Here is a 25,534-nt window from a genome sequence, read left to right as displayed (position 1 = left end):
GATCAAGCATCAGTCTCCTCTGCGAGACCTTCCTTGGCTTTCCTCCTCTGGACTTTGATACTCTCTGTAGCTGCCTCCCTTAAGGCACCATCAGCCTTTTATGCCAATGGTCTGTATTAGTCTCCCTCCCAGATAAGGAATTTTGTGAGGACAGAATCATGTCTGACGTGGGTCCCCAGCTTTGCTCAGCACAGGGCTGAGCACACAAAAGGCATACGTTGGCCAAATGAATGAATAAGGAAAGGAAAGTGAAGTCGCTCAGTCATGTCTGACTCTTTGCGACCCCATGGACTATAGACTACCAGATTTCTCTGTCCATGGACTTTTCCAGGCAAGAATACTGGAGTGGGTTGTCATTTCCTTCTCCAATGAATGAATAAAACGCATCTAATTCTCCACCTGGTGAACTCCTATTCATCCCTCAAAACCTACTGCAAATATCCCCGCCTTGAGGAAGGCTTTGCTGACTTCATCAGAGTCCTCACTCCTGGCCCCTGGCCTGGCTATGACTTTTCCCCTTGCATCCTCCCTTCATCCTCACTCCCACCCACGTGCCTCAAGGCTGCCCCACCACTCCCTGTTCCCTACCTTGCCCGCATAATGCAGGACACTGAAGTCGGCCTGATCCCGAAGGTGCCTTGGCCTCTGGAATTTGGGGTGACCACCCTGCTCCTGGGCTACCTTCTCCACAAAGGACTTGTCCGTGGCTTTTGGGAACCAGCACTCCTCATCCAGCAGAGCCAGGAGTCCGGGGGGGTTGGCCTGACCATTGAGAGAGCAGGGAGAAGCGTTAAGTCAGATCCCCCAAAACTGGACACTTAGGTTGCTGCTAATTTGTAGCTCTTGTGCCACTTGGGACCTACTAGCAAACAGGAGAACAACTATCACCGTTCTAGCTGTCAATCAGCCCTTGATTGGAGCCGGGCTGCTTGTAGGCACATTCTGGGTTCCAATCATCTAGGGGTCACACAGATCTAGACTGTTTTCCCCATTTAACTGATGGAGAAGCCCGAGGCCCAGAGAGGGGGAGAGGCTGGACCAAGTTGACAGGGGTAAGTGGAGGGGTGGGGCGGGAGGGGCCGTGCGCTCACCGGCCGCTCGATGAGGTCGATGCAGGGCTGCAGGTCGAGGCCAAAGTCGAGGAAGGTCCAGGGGATGCCCTCGCGCTGGTACTCCTCTTGCTCCAGCACGAACATAGTGTGGTTGAATAGCTGCTGCAGCTTCTCATTGGTGTAATTGATACAGAGCTGCTCGAAGGAGTTCAGCTGCAGTGGGGGAGGGACGCATAAGAGAGAGGGGCGGGGACCCAGAGAGGGTGGATAAAGATCCAGGAAGAGGGGACAGGGACCCAGGGAGAGGGGGCAAGGACCCGGAGAGGGGACAGAGGCCCGAGAGAGGGGCACAGAGATCAGAGAGAAGGGGTCAAAGACCAGAGAGAGAAGGGGACAGGGACCAGAGAGAGGGGGATGGGGACCCGGGAGAGGGGGACAGGGACCCAGAGAAGGAGAGCCAGGCCAGCGTGGTGGAGCCCTCCCAGCCCCCACCAGACACAAAGAGCAGACCTGAAAGATCTCAAAGCCCGCGATGTCCAGGATGCCCAGGAAGGAGGCGCCCTGCCGGGGGCTGCGGTCCAAGGCTCTGTTGAGACGCAGAACTAGCCAGCGGAAGAGGCGCTCGTAGGTGGCCTTAGCCAGAGCCTCCAGCGCAAAGTCAGCCTGCGGGGCGGGGTGCACAGTGAGGACCCGGCCTGCCTGTCAGCGGCCCCGGTCCTGAGCCCTGGGGGCTGGCGGAGGGACTCTGGGTGCAGACACCGCCCTGTCGCGGGTCATCAAGAGTTATGACATTAACACTGGCGGACCATTACTGAAGGCCTACTGTGTGCCGGGCCCTGTATGAGGTGCTTGGGGGCTCATTAGTTCATGAATCCTCCACCCAACGCTTGAACCAATTTCCACTGTAAAACAGGGAAGAGAGTGGGGTCTGGGCCTGACACCAAGGTTGGAATCCTAGCTCTGCCACTTAGAGGCTGTGTGACCTGAGGCCTGCGAATAAACCTCTCTGTGCCTCAGATTCTTCATCCGCTCTTTCACTGAGAGTAGAACCTGGATCAGTGTGACACTCAGTCTCCTGTACCCCACTGTGCCAGCACCTCAAGTGCACTTGAGGGTCAGGCGGAGGCTGTAGCCCAGAATTGGATTCTGAAAATAGCTGGTCCGTGTTCACCTCTCCCCCCCCCCACCCCCACCCCGCACCACCTGTGTGCGTGCCGCTATCATCGCTTCCCTGGACTGTGACAGTGGCTTCCTCCTGTCTCTCTGCTTGCACCGGTGCCCCCTGGAGCCAATTCTCCACATAGCAGACAAGAGAATTTTTATAAAAGACAAACTGAATCAAATTGGTCCCTGGCTTACATCCTCACTGGCCTCCTAAAGCACTTTGAAGAAAACTCACCTCCTTACTGTAGCCCTTAAGACCTTGGATAATCTGTCTCCTTCCAACCTCTCTGGCTGCAGCTTCTATCACCCTCTCCCCAACTCTCTAGCCTCACTGATCTCTTTAATGTTCCCAACTCACCAAGCTTGTTCCACCTTCAGGGCCTTTACACATGCTATTCCCTTTGTCTTAAACCATCCAAGCCTCAATTCAAATGTCACCTCCTCTGAGAAGGCTTTCTTGACCACCCCAACCCCTCTCTGCATAGAAAGCCTCCCTGTTTCTTCTATTATCTGATTCCTTACTACCTTGAGCTCCCTGAAGGCATGGTCCTTGTTTCCACGACTGCCTTTATGCTAACACCTAGACCAGAGTTGGTAATTGAACAGATATTCAGCCAAAGTTTGCTGAGTGAGTGAGAAAGAACAGGCATAAACTGCTTAAAAGTCCAGGACTCCCCCTGTACCCACCGCCCCCAGCCTCGCCCACCTGTTCCTTGGTCTGTGCTTTCTGGACGTAGTCCCGGCCAACTTTGATGCGGGGGGTGAGCAGGGCGCGGGAGAAATCCGTCACCCCCAGGCCCAGGAGGCGGCAGAGCTTCTGCGCAGCTGAGGGCGAGAGGCACCAAGATGGGGTCAGCACTGGGAGGTGGGGACAGCGAGGAGTGGGGGAGAGGGTGCGACCTCCCCAGCTGTTGGTGGGACCCCAGCCTTTCCTGCTAGAGGCATTAGGGGTCCTAAAAGTGTGTGTTTTCTGGCCTAACAATTCTCCTCCTGGGACCCCAAGTTGGCAGAAATAAACCTGGAGGTGAGTAAAGGCTGGACTAAGAAGGTGTCCATCACGGTGTTATTTACAATAGAGAAAACCAGGAAGCAACCAGAATGCCCAATGGTTGGGGATTGGTTAGAGAGTCAGGGTCCATCCATTTGAACGAGTGTTCTGCAGCCACTAAGTATTATTATTATAAATAATTATTTAATAAGTAAACAATAATTATAAATTGTTACGTGGTACACTTAAGCCATGTACATTTCATGATATGTATGTTTCACTTCAAGTTCAAGAAAAAATTGTAAACAAATGTTGGACGCCAGTAAATGATACCCATGCTGAAGAGTCTTTATCAGTATCTGCAACTTTGAAATGTGCCAGGAAAAAAAGACAAGTGAACAGAGGATGGAAAGATAATCAATGAAGCAAATGTGGTAAAATGTCAATGGTAGAATCTTGGTGGTGGATCTGAGTGTTTGGTATAAAATTCCTTGAACTTTTCTGTACGTTGGACAGTGTCTCAATAAGATGTTGGGGGGACAGCTCTTGGAATAAGAATCCATTGAGGTGGCCAAACCCAAAAGAAATCTTTAAAAATTCATTGATCTTCCTTACTTCTGTAGGAAAAATAATTGCCAAAATGTCAACGGCTCTTTTGGCAGAAGATGGAGGCAGGACTGTGCGGGCAGTTATGTTTCTTCTTTCGCCTCTGAATTAAAATGATCGTTAAGAAGTGTTTCGAAGCTTCTACCACTTGCATCATGGGAAGTTAGCTACTACAAATACTCAGCACCAGCAAAAAGGAAATACACCTAGGAGAAGTTTTTCAGCAGTGGTTATTTCTGAGAGGTGATGAAGATTTAAATCTGTCTCTCTCTCTGCAATTGCAATTTCTAATTCATCTGCAGTGATTCTGCCTTATCCAAGAATATCTTAAAATGGAAAAAAAAAAAAAAAACAACACACAAAAACCCAAACCCAGCACGGAGTACCACACTGCCAGTAACAGGATGGCCTATCAGGGTTCTAAGCCCTCCATGTGAACTTTTTCTAAGGTTTTTTTTTTTTTTTTTTAATGTGGACCATTTTAAAAGTCTTTGTTGACCCCAATATGTAAACCAAATGAATGAATGAGTTCATACCACACACCTGCTGGGTGTGTGAACCCACCAGATGTCACAGGAATAGCTCAGATCAATGACACTATCAGAGGTGCTCCTTCCGGATTCCCCTAGTGGCCCAGTGGTTAGGACTCTGAGCGTCCACTGCAAGGGGCGCAGGTTTGATCCCTGGTTCAGAATTAAGATCCTGAATACTGCATGGCTCCGTACTGATATTGGTATACATCCCACCACCACGAAAAAAAAAAAAAGAGAGAGAGAGAGGGATGCCCATTCCTTCATATGCTCTGTGTTGCACAGCTTTTGAAAATGAGCCCATAGGGTTTCATAATCAGGACAGCAAGCTCTTCCCATCCCAAGGGGAAGGGGGTGTCAAGCACGATTCCATTTCTGTGATAATTATCTCCACGTTGATATAGACATAGAACAAAGCCCAGAGAGAGCTGCCCCAAAATGTGAGCAGTAATTATGGGTAATTTCCCTGCCTTTATCCTTCGCTGTCTTGCCAGAGTTTCTTCCCCATCCAGATTGTATTATTTTATAATAAAGAAGCAGAGCTATTTTCATTTTGATAAAAAAAGGAATATCAACTATACTTCTGCTCTTGAAAGGCAAAAAAAAGCAAAGCACAGAGGCCAGGAGGAGACATGCCCAGCGCTAATGGTGATTCTCTGGGAGGGGCTGAGATGATGGAGGACCCTGCCCACCCCCTCTTTGGCACACTGGTGTTGTTCACGTTCTCAGCAGAGCTCACACTCTGTATAATCAAGTAAAGAGTGGAAGGTGTTTTTCAGTAAAGATTCAGCCAAGGGCAGGAAATCAGGGCGGGCCTGGGGGGAGGCAGCTCTGTATGAGGGTGGGTAGCAGGCCAGTGGCGGTACCTGTGTTGTCGGGCATGGAGGCTTGGTCGGTGTTCCGTTCTCTCTTTAGGACGATGTTGCCAAACTGGAGAACGGCCGAGACCATCCGCAGCATGGCTAAGGGGCAGCAGAGAGAGAGGTCACGACACGTGGCAGAGGGTGTGAACTAGCCCCTCAGAAACCCAGCAGAGACAACGAGGACGTGCCGCATAGCCCAGGGACTGTACTCAGTCTCTTGTAATAACCTATCATGGAAAAACATCTGAAAAAGGATATATACACATATAACTGAATCACTGTGCTGTACATCTGAAACTAACACATAATACATCAGCTATACTTCAATTCCTCAATTACAAAAGTAAAATTTTAAAAATAAATCTAGCTTAAAACCTTATGTCAAATTATACCTCCACCTGACTCCAGGCAGGTCTTAAAATACCTGAATGGATAAATGAATTCTGTATTTTACAGACGTGCGTCCATGCTGTGTCGCTTCAGTCGAGTCCGAGTCTTTGTGACCCTATCGACTATAGCCCGCCAGGCTCCTCTGTCCATGGGATTCTCCAGACAAGAATGCTGGAATGGGTTGCCATTCCCTTCTCCAGGAGATTTTATATACGAGGTTTGCTTTATTGCCATTTGGTGTCTGCTCATATCTGTTTTGGGCTTCCCTGGTGGCCCAGCGGTAAAGAATCCACCTGTAATGCAGGAACCACAGGAGACACAGGTTCAATCCCTAGGTCAGGAATATCCTCTGGAGGAGGGCATGGCAATCCACTCCAGTGTTCTTGCCTGGAGAATCCCATCGACAGAGGAGCCTGGCGGGCTATGCACACTAGTCCATTTTATAAAGTTATGTATATAAGATTTATATATAAAAAACTATATATATATACACACATATATATATGTATACGTCACTCTGGTGTACAGCAGAAATTAACACAACATTGTGAATCAACTATATTTCAATAAAAAAAATGTTAAAGACACCTTATCTAATATATATAGCATTGATCACATTGAACTCACAACCAACATTCACTATAACTGGAACCTGAAGGAAGCTTTTCTTACACACCTATTTTCTCTGTACCCAGCATCACAGTCTTTTTGCTCCTAGCGACACCGGATGGCATTAAGCACTATGCTTGGGGGAGCATTTCAAACAGTGAAATCGCCAACCAAAAGCATCCCCAAAGTGAAAAACATGGCACTCAGTAGGTTGCAGAAAGGATACTGGTTTGCAGTATGAGCTAGAACAAGAAAGCGGACTGCAGCCCCCGGGACCTCGGTTGGGTGCACCCTGGGCAGCTCAAAACTTTCACTCCTCTATGAATGACCCCAAGGACGACACAAACACCAGGACTGTTGGCTTGGGGGTTACAAATAACTGCCACGTGTAGCTGATTTCTCCAACTCGGACACTGTAAAAGATGGATTGTATTTGCATGTCTGTGAAGAGGAGCCTGGCTGGCAACGGTCCACGGGGTCGCCAAGAGTCGGACACGACTGAAGCGACTTACCACGCACGCACCAAAGGGCTTAGACATCTCCCCATAAGTGGGCAATGCTGCCCCCTAGAGGACATCATGGGAACGTGCAGGGGTTGGTTGGCACAGGGATGGGCGCCACCCCAGCAACATATTGGGGTGTTTCTGGACATCACAGAGGCTGCGCGGGTGGGCACCAGACGTGACGCAGAAGCCTGTCTGTTCACAAAGAGATATCCACATCCTGAGTGATTCCGAAACGTCCCAGTGGACATTCGTGTCTATGAATAATGGTTTCAAATGCTCTGAGACTAATCCGAGCTGCTTTACATATACACACGAAAGTGTTTGGTGTTTGGTTTTAATACCCAGTGCATTTTCCAAGAGGGTAGTCACTATGGTCTTTTGTTTTGTTCAGAACTTGATCTAGATTTGGTCAGGACCTCCCTAGTGATCCAGTGGTTGATACTGGTGCTTCCAGTGCAAGCGGTCTGGGTTCAACCCCTGGTTGGGGAACTACGGTCCATATGCTGCCAAGCAACTGAGCTCTTGCACCACAACTACAGAATCCAGGCGGCATAATGAAAGATCCACATGACTCAAAGATCCCAAGTGCTTCAACTAAGACCTAATGCAGCCAAATAAATAATTTTTAAAAAGGAAAGTGCACAGAGTCTGTGGGTCTGCTTGCTCCAAATTCAAGAGCTGGCAGAATAATCTGTTCCAAATTCAAGAGGGCAAGAGGAGAAGGGGGCGACAGAGGATGAGAGGATTGGATGCCATCGCTGACTCAATGGACATGAGTTTGAACAAAGTCATGGAGTCACAAAGAGTCGGACATGACTGAGCAACTGAACAGCAACAACAAAATAACTCCATGCTGTTAGATGCCAGGTTACTGGGGTTTCTGGTGACCGGAAGGAGCTTGCGGGGACTTCAGGTGCTGATCATACGGGGTGTCACTTGCAGAAACTTTCCCAAGCTGGGTGCTTCGGCGCCAAGCTCACTTTTTGGCGTCTGTGCTACATAAGCTCCTGCACAACGTTTACTTAGGAGAAAAGCGTGGTGGGAGGTGGAGAGGGCAGGGAAGTCTTCTGGGAGACCCGTGCCAAAAACACGTAACCCGAATCTAATCAAGAGAAAGTGCTCCCACACTGAGGAAACAACTAGCCTTTAATCTCCCAAAGTGTCAAGGTCGCAAAAGATAGAGAAAAATTCAGGACCAGTTCCAGATGGATGAAGAGTAAAGTGTGACAGCTAGATGCAACGTGTGTGATCTTGGACTGGGGAAGTGTGCGTGTGCGTAACTTTTTTTTTGTTTTTTTGTTTTGCTATAAAACACATTACTGGGGAAATTGGCATAAGGTCTGTGAAAAAAAAAATTTTTTTTTGCCATAAAGGACATTACTGGGACAGTTGGCATAAGGTCTGTGGATTAGATAAACAGTACCCATACTGCCAATGTTAACTTCCTAATGATGACACTGCTGCGTTTGTGTCAGAGAATGTTCTTGGGCAGTATGCACTGACAGATTCAGGGGGTGGTGAGATGAATAATGTCCCTGCCCCAAATGTCCACGGCCTGAATCCCACGAATATTACCTTGAAGGGAGAAACAGACTTAACCGACATGATGAAACTGAGGGTCTCAAGACAGGAGATTAGTCTTGCATTATCCAGGTGGGTCCTAAATGTAACGGGAAGGTCCTTCTAAGAGGGAGGCCAATGGGGCAGGCCACGTGAGCAGCGGTTAGAGTGATGTTCTTTGTTTCTGTTTTCCCTTTTTTGGCCCGGCCAGACAGCTTGAGATATCTTAGTTCCTCGACCAGGGATGGAGCCTGGGCCCCAAAAGTGAAAGCACTAAGTCCTAACCACTAGACTGCCAGGGAATTCCCTAGAGCAACGCATTTTGAAGATGGAAGAAGGGGCCACAAGCTAAGGCATGTGGGTGGCCTCTGGAAGCTGAGAAAGACAAGAAAACAAATCTCCCCAGAGCCTCCAGAAGGGACCGGCTCTGCTGACACCTTGATTTTAACCAGTAAGATTGATTTTCAACTTCTGACCAGGGGAGGGAAGTACTTCTGGTCAGGGAGTAAACGTGTTATTATGAGCTACGACATTTGTGGTCATTTGTGTCAGCGGCCATCAGGAACTAACACGAGGGGTGAAGGGGGCCCTGGGCAACACCCTTACTCTCAAACGACTCAGAACAAGTAATTAGAAAGACAGACGAGCATACAGTAGACGTAGCAAGGTGGTGACACTTGAGAAGTCTGGGAGAAGGCATGCAACGTTTTTGTGGACTCTCCACTACTTTTCTGTAAACCTGAAATTATTCAAAATAAAGAGGGTTTAAAAAAATCCCTAAGGGACTTCCTTGGTGGTCCAGTAGCTAAGACTGATTTCTAGTTGGGGACCTAGATTTCTAGCTGGGGACCTAGACCCCACATGCCACAAGTAAGACCCGGTGCGGCCAAATAAATAAATATTCTTTAAAATCTCTGAAAACAGAAGTGGAGAGGGTGGTGGTCACTGGCTTGACAGCTTCAAGAAGCCTTGCTCTGGAGGACACACAAGAAACTGCTAACCGAGGTGGCCTCCTGGGAGCCCAGGACACTGGAACGATCACATACCTTTAATTTTTTTTTTTTTTTTTAATTTCATACCCTTTCAAATGTAAGACCTAGTCTGGAAAAAAAAATCACTGCTGAGAAAAGACTCAGTTTCTGGAATTAGGCAGTGAGATTGCACTGATGATCACACAGCCTTGGGAATGCAGTATTAATACAAATACTGAGCTGCGTACTTGACAATGGTGAATTTTACTGGTATGTGAATTCTAGCCCTCAAAGAAAAAAGGAAAAAGGCTTTGGTAGAGTTTGTGGGACACGCCGGGGTGTGCAACAAATATTCATTTTTCCACCGAGATCATAACTCCTTGTCTATCGGTTCCTTATTCATCTTCTAACTGCTTCTAAGCCCTCCATCAATGTGTTCGTGAATGAACTTCAGCTTGCCACTTTAGGGGGCAAGAATCCCCTCCACAATCATCACTACCTCTGGGATTCAATCTAGTCCATTGTCAGGATCCTTGGTACACCCTGTCCCCAATCCTCCCACCCGCTCCAGCCCAGGGTCCCCTCACTCCAACCAGCCAAGCCAACCACGCTCTCGACATGCAACACTCTCTTGCCCCCAGGCTTTTGCCCTGGGACTTCCCTCACCCTACAGGCCTTCCAGGCCCATACAGTCCACGGAATTCTCCAGGCTAGGATACTGGAGTGGGTAGCTGTTCCCTTCTCCAGGGGATCTTCCCAACCCAGGGATTGAACCCAGATCTCCCGCATTGCAGGCAGATTCTTTACGAGCTGAGCTATCAGGGAAGCCCAGTAGTACCATTGGCTGCTGCTGCTGCTAAGTCGCTTCAGTCGTGTCCGACTCTGTGCAACCCCATAGAAGGCAGCCCACCAGGCTCCCCCGTCCCTGGGATCCTCCAGGCAAGAACACTGGAGTGGGTTGCCATTTCCTTCTCCAATGCATGAAAGTGAAAAGTGAAAGTAAAGTCACTCAGTCGTGTCCGACTCTCCGTGACCCCATGGACTGCAGCCCACCAGGCTCCTCCATCCATGGGATTTCCAGGCAACAGTACTGGAGTGGGGTGCCATCACCTTCTCTGAGTAGTACCATCTCAGTTCAGTTCAGTTCAGTCGCTCAGTCGTGTCCGACTCTCTGCAACCCCATGAATCGCAGCACGCCAGGCCACCCTGTCCATCACCAACTCCTGGAGTTCACTCAAACTCATGTCTATCGAGTCAGTGATGCCATCCAGCCGTCTCATCCTCTGTCATCCCCTTTTCCTCCTGCCCCCAATCCCTCCCAGCATCAGAGTCTTTTCCAATGAGTCAACTCTTCTCATGAGGTGGCTAAAGTACTGGAGTTTCAGCTTTAGCATCATTCCTTCCAAAGAACACCCAGGGCTGATCTCCTTTAGGATGGACTGGTTGGATCTCCTTGCAGTCCAAGGGACTCTCAAGAGTCTTCTCCAACACCACAGTTCAAAAGCGTCAATTCTTTGGCCCTCAGCTTTCTTCACAGTCCAACTCTCACATCCATACATGACCACTGGAAAAACCATAGCCTTGACTAGACGGACTTTTGTTGGCAAAGTAATGTCTCTGCTTTTCAATATACTATCTAGGTTGGTCATAACTTTTCTTCCAAGGAGTAAGCGTCTTTTAATTTCAGGGCTGCAGTCACCATCTGCAGTGATTTTGGAGCCCCCAAAAATAAAGTCTGACACTGTTTCCACTGTTTCCCCATCTATTTGCCATGAAGTGATGGGACCAGATGCCATGATCTTTGTTTTCTAAATGTTGAGCTTTAAGCCAACTTTTTCACTCTCCTCTTTCACTTTCATCAAGAGGCTTTTTAGTTCCTCTTCACTTTCTGCAATAAGGGTGATGTCATCTGCATATCTGAGGTTATTGATATTTCTCCCTGCAATCTTGATTCTAGCTTGTGCTTCTTCCAGCCCAGAGTTTCTCATGATGTACTCTGCATAGAAGTTAAATAAGCAGGGTGACAACATACAGCCTTGACGTACTCCTTTTCCTATTTGGAATCAGTCTGTTGTTCCATGTCCAGTTCTAACTGTTGCTTCCTGACCTGCTTAATTCCTGCGGATCAATGGGGCTCAGCCAAGCGCCGCCCCCTCCAGGGGTTGCCCTGCCCTTTCTGAGACACTACGCCCCCGCCTCTCCAGTCCCTTGGCCGCCACAGTCACCGCACCATGCACCTTCCAGGGGTCACTCTTCTACTGGATCAACTTTAATCTATTTGTGTCATTTGATGCTCCCTGGGTCTCAGCGCTCCAGGGGGCAGAGGCTTGTTCTGTTTTGGCCACGCTTCCTTTCCCCCAGTGCCTGCAGAGATCCGGCCCGCAGATTCCATCAGGTGTCCAATGAATGAAGAATGAATGAATACACGACAAAGGGTTAACGAGTGGAGGTGTTCTCTGGCTGTGTGATCTTGGGCAAGCCGATGGCCTCCTGGACCTCGGGTTCCATCCCCTCCCCCTGCAGCACAGTGGGCGGGCTGGGGCTGGGATCAGGGGGCTGGCTAGACGGGGACAGCCAAGAATCCCGGAAACACTGGGAGGTTTTGCGGGGTGGGGAGCAGAGAGACACCTCCCAAAAGATAAATACATGAAGACATCTCCTGACGGACAAGGCCACCATCAACTGAATGATCATTCATCCTTAACATCAGGCCCGACTCAGACTCGCGTTCCCCTGGTGGCCTTTAAATGGCCTTTCACGGTTGGCTTAGCAACCTGCGTAGGTGCGGAATACCTGGTGAACCTGACGCCTGAGGGGTTGGCAGTCAGCGCTCCCTGGTGACTTCAGCCCAGCCGACCGCAAGCAAGCCCCGGCCTGCGAGGGTAGAGGCGTGGGGCTGGCGATGCTCTGACGGCCTCAAGTGAGCGCGAGCCCGCCTCTCTGCGTGCCAGGCTCCCTGCGCAACCTCCCCGGTGGCACTGACGGCGCCAGTGTGGACGGGAAGTCGGGGGTGGGGTGGAGGGCTTCCCTCCACCGGCCTCCAGTGCTCTCTGCCCTGGGCCTCCCGAGGGTGACCCAGAGGCACACATCTGCCTCTCTGGGAGCGGATCAGGGGCTGGCTTTGGAGTCAAACTGGGTTCCACCACCTCCTGGTCAAATGTACTGACTAGGACGGACACCCCACTTCCCTGGACCTGTCTCCTTTTTCATTTTTGTCTTTTGGCCGAATTGTGAGGCTTGTAGGATCTTAGTTGCCAGATCAGAGATAGAACCCAGGGCCATCCCAAACCTACGAGTCCTAACCACTGGACTGCCAGCGTTATGTGTGTCTGTCTCCTCTTTTGTCCAAAGGAGTCTAGAGAAAAAAATAAAACCGCCTGACCCCACTCCTTGGAAGGGAGATACAAAATCACACTGTTATGAGACCCCAGCCACCTGCCACACCAGCAGAAGCGAAAAAGGTGACAACACCGGCTGCCGGCATCCCGTCGGGAACAGGTGCGACAGAGGCAGGGTTTGGAAACTAGCGCCCCCTTATGGGCGGCGGCGAGGTCGATTCAGCAGGATTCTAAAAACAGCGGCTATTTCCCTAGGGGTCCAGTGGTTAGAATCTCGGCTTCCAATGCAGGGGCCGCGGGTTCCATCCCTGGTCGAGGAGATAAGATCCCACATGCCGCGGGGCACCACCAAAAAAAAAAAAAAAAACAGTCAGGGGAAGAAAAATGGCGGTGACGGGATGGAGATTAGAGCTGAAGACCAAGAAGCCATGAGCAGGTAATTGTTGGTGCCTGGGGATTCATGACCTTCAGGGGTTAGTGGTAGAAACTGGCAGGAAGACTGCAAAGGGGCCCACGTTATCTTCTTGGGTCACTGAAAATGTTCTAAATTGATTTTGGTGATGGCTGCAGAACTCTGTGAAGCTAAAAGCCACTGACTCATACACTTTAAATAGGTGAATGTTTTGGTATATGAATGATATTTCAAACAGTCGTTAAATGTCCTGCTAAGCTGGGTAAAATTTTAAAATGGAACTTCTCCTTGGACTCAGAATTTCGTTGCTAAGAACTGATGCTGCAGTTCTGTTCACCTGTGAGCACAGAGACCTACTTCTAAGGATGTTCTTGGGACTTCCCTGGTGGCCCAGTGGTTAAGAATCCATCTGTCAATGCAGGGGACACAGGTTTGATCCCAGGTCCCGGAAGATACCCACATGCTAAGTTGCTTCAGTCATGTCCGACACTGTGTGACCCCATAGACGGCAGCCCACCAGGCTCCTCCATCCATGGGATTTTCCAGGCAAGAGTACTGGAGTGGGGTGCCATTGCCTTCTCCATACCCACATACCACGGGGCAACTAAGTCTGGGCATCACAACTACTGAGCCCAAACCCGAGAGCCCCTGCTGTGCATCGAGAGGCCACCGCAGTGAGAAGCCCATGCACTGTAACTGGAGAGCAGCCGCCCCCAGCCTCGCCACAACTGGGCTCACTAGACCCAAGTAGCAGTGAAGACCCAGCACAGCCAAAAATAAATTTTTTTAATCATAAAAAGAATAGTTTTGGCCCCCTTTTGGGGGTATGTTTCATCCCAACAGCAATGGGATGCATTCACCTTAAGAGTGCGTCTGCAAGGGGCAGACATGTTCCAAGAGTCACAGTTCATCAATACAGTGAAAGAGTACTGCAGGAGTCGTGGATTCGATCCCTGGGTCGGGATGATCCCCTGGAGGAGGAAATGGCTACCCACTCCAGTATTCTTGCCTGGGAAATCCCACAGACAGAGGAGCCTGGTGCGTTACAGTCCATGGGATCGAAAAGAATCAGACACGACTGAACACACACACATGCCTGAACCTCAGTCCTGGAACTGGAGAATAATGTGTGTCTTTTCTTTCATGTCTAAGATATTTCTGGCAGGAGATGCAGGAAGCTTAACAGTGGGCAAACTAGGGCTCAGGGGGGCTGGGGGAGACTCGGTTTTCACACCATGACCTTTGATCATATTCAGATTATGTCATTACACACGAAGTCGGTGCTGCAAAATTTTTGTCTCAGGTTTGCAAAAATCGGGGCTGCTGTCCGTGCCCACCACACTGCAGGAGGGTTACTTGAGGTGACCTGTGTCCAGAGGCCAGGAGGGACCTGCGGGGCCCAGGCCCCCACCGTCACTTCCCTCCAGAAATTTGTCAGCTGCTCAGGGAGGAGAGCGGAGACACACAGGCGGGGCAGTTACGCAACCTGCAGTTGGGAAATAGAGCGAGGAGGCCTGGGACCCTGTGTCAATATGCCCGAGGAAGCCCGGCCTGTTTGCAGCCTGGGTGGACAGCCAAGCTGGCACTGGGCCTCCAGCCCTCCCCACTGGCCCTGGAGCCAACAATAGCTCCCGGGGCCTCCTGCAGCGCCGGAGACCAGAGGAGAATGAGACCCAGTCCGGCCCCTGCTCAGTCCTGGAAATCAGGGTCTTTCTCTACTGGACTGGTGAAAGAAATCACAGTTCATCCAAATAATGAAATGCCAGGCAGCCACAAAAAAGACTGAGATTCGCCCTCTATGTATGTGTCATGGGTTGAACCCTATCCCTCTGCTGCTGCTGCTAAGTCGCTTCAGTCGTGTCTGACTCTGTGCGACCCCATAGACGGCAGCCCACCAGGCTTCCCCGTCCCTGGGATTCTCCAGGCAAGAACACTGGAGTGGGTTGCCATTTCCTTCTCCAATGCATGAAAGTGAAAAGTGAAAGTGAAGTCGCTCAGTCGTGTCCGACTCTATCGACCCCATGGACTGCAGCCCACCAGGCCCCTCCGTCCACGGGATTTTCCAGGCAAAAGTACTGGAGTGGGGTGCCATTGCCTTCTCCGTGTCCCTCTACTCCCTCCAAAAATATATTAAAGTCCTAACGCCTGGGACCTCACAGAATGTGACCTGATTTGGGTATTGGGTCATGGCAGCTGCAATTATTTAAGTGAAGACAGGATTACACTGGAGTCCAGTGACCCCTAATCCAAAATGATGGGCATCCTATAAAAAGGGGAGTCTGCAGACAGACGTGCAGGCAGGGAGGTGTGCCCCGTGAAGCTGAAGGCAGAGATCAGGTGATGCTTCTACCAGCCAGGGGAAGCCAAGCTGTCAGGAAACCACCAGAATCCAAGGGAGAGAAAGGAAGCAGAATCTTCTAGGACCAACCAACCCCGCTGACACCCTGATCTCAGACTTCCCGCCTCCAGAACAGGGAGATGATTGATTTCACGTGTTTAAAGCACTCATTTAGGCTTCCCAGATGGTGTTAGTGGCAAAGAACCCGCCTGCCAATGCAGGAGAAGTAAGAGACCCAGGTTCGATCCCTGGGTCAGGAAGATCCCCTGGAGGAGGGCATAGCAATCCACTCCAGTGTTCTTGCCTGGAGAATCCCATGGACAGAGGAGCCTGGAGGGCTATAGTCAATGGGGTCTCAAAGAGTGGGACACGACTGAGCGACTTAGCACACCAGCAAGGCACTTGTACAGTACTCTATGATGGCAGCCCTGGCAAATGAAAACAGTACTGCAAATGAACTGTTGTCAGAACGTACTGTTGGGTGAGAAAGGGGCGGGGCAAAGCAGCAGAGCACGGGCTGATGAGCCCAGTGCTCCAGGGCAGACTCGGGGCCACAGTCAGGGTCTTCCCTGTACCCTCATTTCAGCCTCCTCTAGCCTTCACACAACCCAGAGCTGCTCCTCTGCGGTTCCCAGCCCTCCCATGGCTCCCTAGTGCCCTCAGAAAAAAGTCCCCCGCCCCAACTGCCTCTGCGGCTTCATCTCCCCAACCACCTGGGTCACTGACTAATTGAGGCCATTCGAGAATTAGACAAGTTTCTTTTTTTTTTTTTTTGGCCATACTGAGCAGTGTGCAGGATCTTAGTTCCCTGACCACGGCTCGAACCTGTGCCCCTGCGGTGGAAGCATGGAGTCTTAACCAGTGGACCACCAGGGAAGTCCCTCGAGAAGTTTCAATGCCTCAAACACACCATGCCTTTCCTGCCTCAGGGCCTTTGCATACTGTCCCTCCCCTCCGCCGCCTAGTCCGTCCTTCCCTGATAGCACCAACATTCACATGTGAGCTCTCCAGACCTCCGTGCAATCATCACCATCTCACCATGTCCCTCCTGATCCCCTATTTAAAGGTCCCTCCCTTCTCCGTTCCCTGTTGCAGTTTTCAAACCGAGCCATGAACGGCCAGGTGCCCCTCCTTCCCATGCAGCCCACAGCCCCACCCTTTACCAGGCAGGGTCTGGGCTCACTCACAGGTGATCTCCTCATGGGTGAATCCCAGGACCCGCAGGGACTCCAGCGTCTCCTGGAAGAGCTCGCGCTCCTGGCCCGGAGAGGAAGACGGCCCGTTGGTCAGGAAGCGGTAGTGGGAGAAGGGCTCCAGGAGCAGGTCAGCTGTAGGGGTAACGGCAGGGGCCAAGGTCAAGAATGAGCCGTAGCGTCAGACTCGTGTCCTGGCTTCCTAAATGGCCACCCGAGGACGTGCATCTCTGCCCCACTAGGGACCTCGGGCTCTTCCTCTGTCAAATGAGTCGAGATCCTTTCTTCACGGGTTTGGTGGGAAGGGCTGGCCTGTGAAGTGGGTACTTAGCACATCTCAGACCTTTCCTCTTCCCTCCTTTCATAGTGATTCTCAAGACGCAGAACTGCCCAGAACAGGTGAGAGGCACCCACCGGCAGAAGCAACAGGGCTGCGGGTGCCCGAGTTAGCAGAAGCCACGGGACAGCAGGGCTCGGGCGGCAGAGCGTGTGTGGGTTCGGAAGCCACCGGGAGCGGGAGGCTGGGTGCGGAGGGATCAAAAGGCGACCCAAGCTACAGGGTGGAAGGAGCCAGAATGCGAGGGAGCCGCAGGGCAGCGGGGCTGCCATAGAAGAGAGAGCCTGGGGCGTTTCCGCAGCCAGAGGGCTGGAGGGGCGCAGAGCAGGAGACAGAAGGGGTCTCAGGCAGGAGACAGGAGGCAGGGGCTCAGAAGCCACGCAAACCACGATCATCATCGGGAACCACGCGGTGGCAAAGCTGGAGTCGTCACAACACGCGGCTGGAGGAAGCAGAGCCCCTTGGAGGTTCAGGAGAGGGTGGGCAGGAGCCATGTCCCCGAGGAGCTGGCGTGAGCAAGACCCAGGAGACAGCAGGAGCCAAAGGAGAGCAGAGTCTGGGGGCGGTGGAAGTCGAGAGGCAGCGGGATCCGAGAGGCGAGAGAAGCCGCCACCCAGCAGGAGCCTAACATAGAGCAGGTGCTGGACAAAGGTTAGCGCCTCCCACGTCCTCCTCCCCAGGGGGTCCGCATGCAACTCTCGCCCAGTCCCCCAGAGCCAGTCCCCCGACACTGACCCTTGAGCTGCTCCCCGGCGCCTCCCAGCAGCTGGTAGAAGATGTGGAAGCTACACTCGTCCTTAGCCTGGCGGATGGCCCGCGACTTCTCCAGCAGGTCTGGGCGGGCCGAGTCAAGGTGCCGCAGAGGAGGGGACCCCCTCCTGCTCTCTCATGGAACAGTAGAGGCACTCACAGACCTGGTGGGCAACCTAACTGGACCAGTAACTGTGGATGTGTCACTTCAGCCTCGTGCCTCAGTTTCTTCACCTGTGCAAGGAGCCTCATACTAACACCCATCCATGAGTCCCTGAGGTGCCGTGAGGGTAAATGAGTTATTATGTAGCCAACACCTGAGCAGGTGCCTAGTTTGTCGTTTACCATGGATAAGAATACTTCCCATCAGGACTTCCCTGGCGGTCCAATGGTTAAGACTCTGCACTTCCAGTGCAAAGGATGCAGGTTTGATCCCTGGTAAGGGAACTAAGATCCCACATGCCATGTGGCATGGTCAAAAAAAAAAAAAACCTCCTGTCATCATGACCCTCCCAGCCTCAGTTTCCCCGTACTGGGGCTCTCGGCTTCTCCCTTCTGGGAAAGCCAGATGGCTGGTTTACACACTAAAAATTGGCAAGATGCCTTAAAGGAAAATAAAACAATTGATACTTGGTGTAGCCATCTGTGTCCTATGCTCATGGACCACCAGGCACATGATACTTCCCAGGTGGCCCAGTGGCAAAGAATCTGCCTGCCAATGCAGGAGACACAGGAGACACAGGTTCAGTTCCTGGGTCAGGAAGATCCCCTGGAGGACGAAGTGGCAACTCAGTACTCTTGCCTGGGAAATCCCATGGACAGAGGAGCCTGGCGGGCTGTAGTCCATGGGGTGGCAGAGAGTTGGACATGGCAGTCCAATGGTTAACACTTGGCCTTCCAAGTCTTACAAGGGGGTGAAGATTCAATCCCTGATCTGGGAACCAAGATCCCCACATTCGCAGCCAAAAAACCAAAACATAAAACGGAAGCAGTGTTGTAACTAATTAAATAAGGATATTAAAAAAAAATGGTCCACATTAAAAAAAAAAAAGCCTTAAAAAAAAATAGCATCTGCCTCACAGGGTTACAGGTATGAGGGACTGAATTAACAGACAGAGAGTTCTCAGGGTGGCCCCAGACACAAGGTCAACCCTCCAGAAATGTTGGTCATGAGGGATGCTGGTGTGAAAGGGATCAATCCATCTGTTTGGGGGTGAGAGCATCAGTCCACAGCCTGGTCATTGGCCCTGAGGCAGAGACAGCCGAGCAGGAGAACTGTGCCCAGTGGGAGCAGCCCCAACAGGATGGGGAGTGTGGACAGGAGAAAGTTAGCATTCGGAAGCTGACAGGGAAGACACAGGTGAACAGGAGAGGTTGCTGGAACCCTGGGGTCCACGGAGGCTCAGGGTAGCAGGATGGAGGAGGGGGTGGGGCAGAGAGAGCCCTGGGCTTTAAGAAGCTGTGTGAGCAGGAAGCACCATGAAGTGGGGTGATGGGCCGCAAGAACTGTGGGGATAGGGGCTGGTGGCTGCAGGGGTCACGAGGCCTTGAGCCCAAGGAAGCGCTTACCAGGCAGCAGTAGAGTCTATGGGGCCCAGGGCTTGACAGGGAGGTCCCTACTTCCTTACTCCCTAAATATCTAGTGGTAATGAATCTGCCTGCCAATGCAGGAGATGCAAGAGACTTGGGTTTGATCCCTGGGTTGGGAAGATCCCCTGGAGAAGGAAATGGCAAGCCACTCCAGTATTCTTGCCTGGGAAATGCCAGGGACAGACGAGCCTGGTGGACTACAGTCCATGGGGTCACAAAGAGTCGGACACGACTGAGCGCACACACACAAGCCCTCTTAGGAGAAACTCTTTGCCAACGCACTGCTTCTCAATCTCTCCCTGGATGACAGGGAGAGGAAGCAGGTATGGGATAGTGAGCTGACACCCCAGGGATGGAAATATGATTTGTTATTAATATGTCCACATTACAATTCATAATTATTAACCAACAATATTAACATATTAACATTATAAGGACAGTGCTAACTTCATCATTCATTTCTAATAATGATAGCTCATTCTTTTTTTTTTTTCTTTTGGCCCATCCTTGCAGCGGCTTGTGGGATTTTAATTCCCAGACCAGGGATTGAACCCAAGCCCTTGACAGTGAAAGCACCAAGTCCTAACCTGGACCACCCACCAGGGAAGTCTCAGGTAGTTCAGTCTTCCTTTTTAAAAATAAACTTAAATATATATATATATATATATATATATATATATATATATATTTGGCTGCACCGGGTCTTAGTTGCAGCACGCAGGATCTAGTTCCACTGACCAGGATCGAATCCGGGGCCTCTGCATGGGGAACATGGGAGCCCTAACCTCTGGACCATCAGGGAGGAGCTGTGCTAAGAATGTACCTCACATTGTCCTTCAGACCCTTCAAGGGTAGCTTTTAGATTTCCCCCCTTCTACAGATGGGGAAACTGAGGCCCAGAGAGGTCAAATCACAGGCTTAAGGGCCCCCAGCCTCAAAGCCAGGATTCGAACCCAGGGTCAGTGTGATGTTTTCCCTTGTTCTCTTAAGTTTTGCACTCCTGGGCCTTCTGGGTTCTATCTTGTAAATTTCTGCTGCTGCTGCTGCTAAATCGCTTCAGTCTGTGTCCGACTCTGTGCGACCCCATAGACGGTAGCCCACCAGGCTTCCCCATCCCTGGGATTCTCCAGGCAAGAACACTGGAGTGGGTTGCTATTTCCTTCTCCAATGCATGAAAGTGAAAAGTGAAAGTGAAGTCGCTCAGTCATGTCCGACCCTTAGTGACCCCATGGACTGCAGCCTACCAGGCTCCTCCGTCCATGAGAGTTCTAGGGAGCGTTTTTGCCACCGGTGGGGAAAGTTGGACACAGCTTGGCGGGAGTCAGCAGGCTTGCGAGGCCCGTCTTTGGCTGGTGTCTGGGAATCTGAACTTCAGGAGGCTGATAACACGGGCTCCCTGCACCTCAACTGTGTAAACCAAATGCTTTCTGCTGAACATCTGTTTTCCTTCCCGGACTCTGAAATTTGGGTACGCGCTGGGCAGGCGGTGCCTATGTGACCAGCCCCCAATAAAAACTTCCAGTGCGGAGTCTCTGATGCACTCATCACACGTGTTGTAACACCTTGGGATTAAGCACGTCCCACGTGACTCCACGGGGCCAGGGCTCTGGCCCCCACACGCCTTCCGCTTTCGCTGCATCGTTTCTCTGTGCTCCCGTACCCTCCGCCCCGTGGCGAGGTTGGGAGGGCGTTCTCTTAAAGGCTACGAGAGGCCCCGCCATCCTCCCCGCAACGTGGAGACGCTGCGCCTGCCCCTTCCTGAGGTTCTAGCGTCCCTCTCCTTCGGCAGAGCGGGAAACGGAGGCACAGGGTGGGCAGCAGGGAGCCAGGGTTCCGGGCGAGTGTGGACCCCTGTTTCCTATACGCGGTGAGACCCCGAGGGCCGCCCTTTATGGCCGCTACCGCTCTTCCCCGCCCCCGGGCGCCCCCTCTGGACAGTGAGAGGATACAGGTCTCGATGTTGGCGCCCACGATATACCCGGCAACGTCGAAGTTGATGCGGATGAATTTGCCCTGCAAGGGAGGCGGGTGGAGGGGCTTAGCCGAGGGTCCTGAGGGCCTGGGGAGCACCCCCAACCCACACTCACCCCTCCGAGAGTCAGCCTGTCTCTTGACTATCTCCCTCCAATCTGAACCCCTTCCGATCATGAGGTTCCAGCTGGGGCCGGGATGCGGTGGGGAGCGGCGCCTCCCGGGGAGAATTCAAGGTCCACGCACCTCTGACTTCTTTCCTTAGGACCCAGGTCCCCAGTTCCCCTTCATCCTTCAGGCCCAGGAGCCATGGATCCCAGGTACCTCCCCCCTCACGGACCCATACGTCCTGTCTCCCCGCAACCTTTCTTCCAGTTCCAGGTTCATTAACTCGAGCCCAGGCCCTGCCCTCCCCCAGCACTCACGAAGCGGGAGGAGTTGTCATTCTTCACCGTCTTGGCGTTGCCAAAGGCCTCCAGGACCGGGTTAGCCTGAAGAAGCTGCCGCTCCAGCTCACCCTGCAGGACGTCGGGGGATGGCTTGTCAGTGGCGGGGTCGGGGGTGGGGGTGAGGGCACTGGCCCCGCTGGGGTGGGGGGTCTGGCTGAGTGTCTGTGTGTGAGGGGCCTTTGTGTGTCTATCTGGGCGTGTGCCAGCTTTCCCGGATCTGGGCTTGCCCTTCAGTCTGTTGTGAAGTGAATGAGGAAACTTCTCTAAGATCCATTGTCCAGCGGAAACAAAACCAAAAAAGCAAGTCTCAGGACAACACCTACAATGTGATCCTATTCATAATAATAATAAAAAAATGAACCGAGAAAACAACACCACAGAACAAGACTCCCATATCTATACGTATAGATACATGTTTGTAGACGTTTAGAGAAAGGTCTGCAAGGATACATACCAAAATATCAACAGAGTAAGCCACTCCAAGGAAAGAGGACTGAGAGAAGGAAAGAGGAATTTCATTTTGCCTGGTTTGTTTGTTGTTGTTGCAGTGAATGCATACTCATGTATCCCCTGTGGACCTAAAGAAAAATCTATACCATCTATGTAGAGTTCCTCAAACTGTTTGACACAGAGTACACATTCAAGAAATGGTAGTTTCCTTCCCCAGTCAGGCTAATCCTTGAGTGGGGACTTTTTTTTTTTTAAGACAGCAGTTTTAAAAAATTGAAGTATAGTTGATTTGCAATATTGAGTTAGTTTCAAGCGTACAGCAATGTGATTTGGATATACATATATTCTTTTTTTCTGATTCTTTTCCCTTAAAACTTACAAAATATTGACTACTGTTTCCTATGAAAGTGCTAGTTGTGCAGTTGTGTCCAACTCTGCAACCCTGTGGACTGCAGCTGGCAAGGCTCCTCTGTCCATGGAACTCTCCAGGCAAGAATACTGGAGTGGGTTGCCATTTCCTCAGGGGATCTTTCTGAACCAGGGATTGAAGCCGGATCTCCCACATTGCAGGCAGGTTCTTTACTGTCTGAGACTCCAGGGAAATTCAACTGTTTCCCGGGTATATAGTAAATCCCTGTTATTTATTTATTTTATACATGGTAGTACGCATCTGTTAATCACCTACTGCCAATTTATCCCTCCTCGGGCCCCCATGGCTAGAGATCTTATTCTGAGCTTCCCTACAGCCACTTGGGTGTCAGAGCCAGGAACACAGTAGGTGCTCAATACATGACAACCCTCTTCTCCTCTTTCCTAACCAGGCTCTCAAAGATCCCGACTGTTTCTTTAAATGCCCTGTGAGCCCTCAGACACCAGCCTGAGCTGGGGGCACAGAGTAGGCCTGCCTACCATGAATGGCCCTGTGGGTCCCTGGGCTGTGTGATAGCGTGGTGTCTGTGGGCTCTGCCTACATACATTTAGCAGATCAACAATAAATGGTAGTTATAGGCTCTGGGTTGCTTCCCCCTGGGATCTGTGGCTGCTCTGCACAGATAGAGTAGGGCTAATATACACAGCTATGTGGTAGGGTCTGCACATGCACCACAGGACCACACGAAATGGCCCTGGCTGTGTGCACACAGTTGTTCAATCGCTAAGTTGTGTCTGACTCTGCAACCCCATGAACTGCAGCACACCAGGCTTCCCTGTCCTTCACTACACAGTTGGGCTGCCATAAGCAACAGTGGGGGGCCCTGGGTATGTGCCCACTGTAGGGTTGCATGAAATGACAGTGTGGCGCCTGCTGTGCACATAGTAGGGCCATCAAAAGTGACAATGTGGCCTCCAGGCAGGGGTGACCGTCAGTGCCTTGGGACCTGTCTGCCAGGAAGACTGTGGGTTGGGGTGACCCGGGTGGTATTAGGGGTGGCAGGACTCGAGGTGATTCCCTGCTACTCACATAAGACACGGTGCTGGCGGAGGCCTGAGGAAGTCACAGGACACGAGACACGGACCAGGACACGGCACATGGAACATGGACAGACACACAGGTGAACGAGGTTGGGGGAGGGGGCAGGGGGTGGGATAGAGAGACAAGGGGCTGGGGAAACTGGCCTGTGGAGCGGGGTGCCTGGGGGTGGGGAGTGGGCGGCGGCCCCATCACCTGGGGTTTGAATCTGGGCTAGCCCTTCCTGGGCGTGTAACCTTGGACAGCCGACCCACCCCAGGTGTGACTTTGCTTTCCCATCTTTAAACCACACCCACCTCACTGGGGCGTTACAGTAATATAAGTCAAAGGACTAGGGCTATATATAAACGCTCACTTACAAAGCAAACCTGGGCACTGCAGGTACCTAAACAGGCCAGACACATAGTGGGTGCTCTGGGATGTAAGCTCCTACTATGTGCCAGAGGCACTGTTCCAAGGGTCAATGAGGCGAAGGACTGGCTGTTGCAATTTTTATGTCCATCCTGCCTCGGCTCCCAGCACTATATATATCAGGCACATAGTAGGGATTCAGGGGTGGGGGTGGGGCAGAGGCAGCCAGGAGAAGGCCTGTGACTGTGTTCTTCCATGGGAGAGGTGGGGAGTTACTTAGGAGGGGAAGCAGAGCCTGAGAGGGAGGGAGCATCTGGTGGCAGGCTCCAGAGTACGTCCCAAGGCAGGTCACTTACCGGGACACCAGGCTCCTTCCGGCCCTTTGGTGATGATGCCACGTGGGCAAGGTACTGGATGACTTTCTTGGTGTTTTCTGTCTTCCCGGCCCCGGACTCCCCACTAAGGAGGGGCACAAAAGGAAGCAAAAAGGGTCAGCCCAAGTCACCAGGTAAGCCCCGTCCATTCCAAGCAGAGCCATGCCCAGCTGGGATCCCACTTCCTCCAGGAAGTCCTTCAGGATTACTCACGTGCAGAGAATGGACTGGTCCTCACGATCTGTAGGGGACAGAGGGGGACGGGTCACCTGGGAGGGTTTTTCCAGCGAGATGCTGGCCACCCTATTTTCAAAATCCTTCCCAAGGGCTAAGGAAAAGCTGGGTTTTTGACATATGATCTTCCTAGATTCTAATACCTGATCCTGACTCAGCCTCTTTTGGCTGTATGACTCTGGGAAAGCAGCTGTCCCTCCCTGAGCCTCAGTGTGTCCTAACCTGTAAAATGAAGACAACAAACTCCAACCAAACAGAATGTAATTCACTCAACAAACTTCAATTTGAGCCCCTACTATGTGCTGCCTCGGGCTGAATGATGACATTCAAAGATGTGAGAGTGAGATCCTAGACCCCAGGCTCAGCCTGTAATAGCAAACAGGCCACAGAATGTAGTGATGGTGACTGATGGCCCACTGGGGGTCGTCTGCCCTGAGGGCAGAGAGCACAGCTCGGTCCCTACTATCTCCTCCTCCGCTCATCCTGGGTCTGACAAGTTGCTGTTAGTCATTCAGCCGTGTCCAACTCTTTGTGACTCCATGGACTATAGCCCCCCCAGGCTCCTCTATCCATGCAATTCTCCAAGCAAGAATACTGGAGTGGGTTGCCATGCCCTCCTCCAGGGGGTCTTTCTGACCCAGGGATTGAACCTGGGTCTCCCTCATTGCAGCCAGATTCTTTACCATCTGAGCCATCCCTTCAATAAATGCACACAGACCAGCTACTAAGTGTTAGACACCAAGGACAGTGGGAAGTGGCAAGGTTCATGGCTCTCCCTAGGCTTTCTGACTCTGCAGGTCAAGAGTAAAGGCTGAGTTGACATTTCAAACAAGTTCCTAAGTGATGCTGAGGCTAATGATGAGAGGACTACACTCTGGGAACCACTGCTTTGAAAATACAGCTTATATGCTGCCTACTATTAATGTCATGATAGAAAGATACAAACTTTAAAATGTTTAATATGTTTTTTAATATATACAAGTATTTATTAAAATAGATGACCTACAATAAATAGATAATGAGTGTATTACATGTACCAC

The 25,534-nt window shown here is 51.4% G+C and overlaps 1 protein-coding gene across 5 annotated transcripts in view; it reads right to left on the bottom strand.

Annotated features, from left to right (window-relative positions):
- MYH14 (myosin heavy chain 14) overlaps positions 1-25,534 on the bottom strand; it is a 78,870-nt gene that overhangs the window by 41,985 nt on the left and 11,351 nt on the right. For 4 of the 5 annotated variants that reach the window (XM_070772171.1, XM_070772170.1, XM_070772172.1 and 1 more), the window contains exons 4-15: positions 24,474-24,501; positions 24,243-24,345; positions 23,527-23,550; positions 21,594-21,686; positions 21,147-21,210; positions 17,593-17,691; positions 16,515-16,655; positions 5,207-5,302; positions 2,923-3,041; positions 1,563-1,715; positions 1,092-1,265; positions 589-762 (exon numbers count right to left, since the gene is read on the bottom strand). In XM_070772171.1, coding sequence (XP_070628272.1) covers positions 589-762; positions 1,092-1,265; positions 1,563-1,715; positions 2,923-3,041; positions 5,207-5,302; positions 16,515-16,655; positions 17,593-17,691; positions 21,147-21,210; positions 21,594-21,686; positions 23,527-23,550; positions 24,243-24,345; positions 24,474-24,501 — 1,268 coding nt within the window. The remainder of the gene's footprint in view (positions 1-588; positions 763-1,091; positions 1,266-1,562; positions 1,716-2,922; positions 3,042-5,206; positions 5,303-16,514; positions 16,656-17,592; positions 17,692-21,146; positions 21,211-21,593; positions 21,687-23,526; positions 23,551-24,242; positions 24,346-24,473; positions 24,502-25,534) is intronic. The other variant, XM_070772169.1, reaches the window with a different exon arrangement.

Source organism: Bos indicus, chromosome 18, assembly GCF_029378745.1.
Source record: "Bos indicus isolate NIAB-ARS_2022 breed Sahiwal x Tharparkar chromosome 18, NIAB-ARS_B.indTharparkar_mat_pri_1.0, whole genome shotgun sequence".
In the NCBI taxonomy this organism is placed as follows: Eukaryota; Metazoa; Chordata; class Mammalia; order Artiodactyla; family Bovidae; genus Bos; species Bos indicus.
The sequence above is the reverse complement of the archived record's forward strand: the minus strand, read 5'-3'. Positions and strand labels throughout refer to the sequence as shown.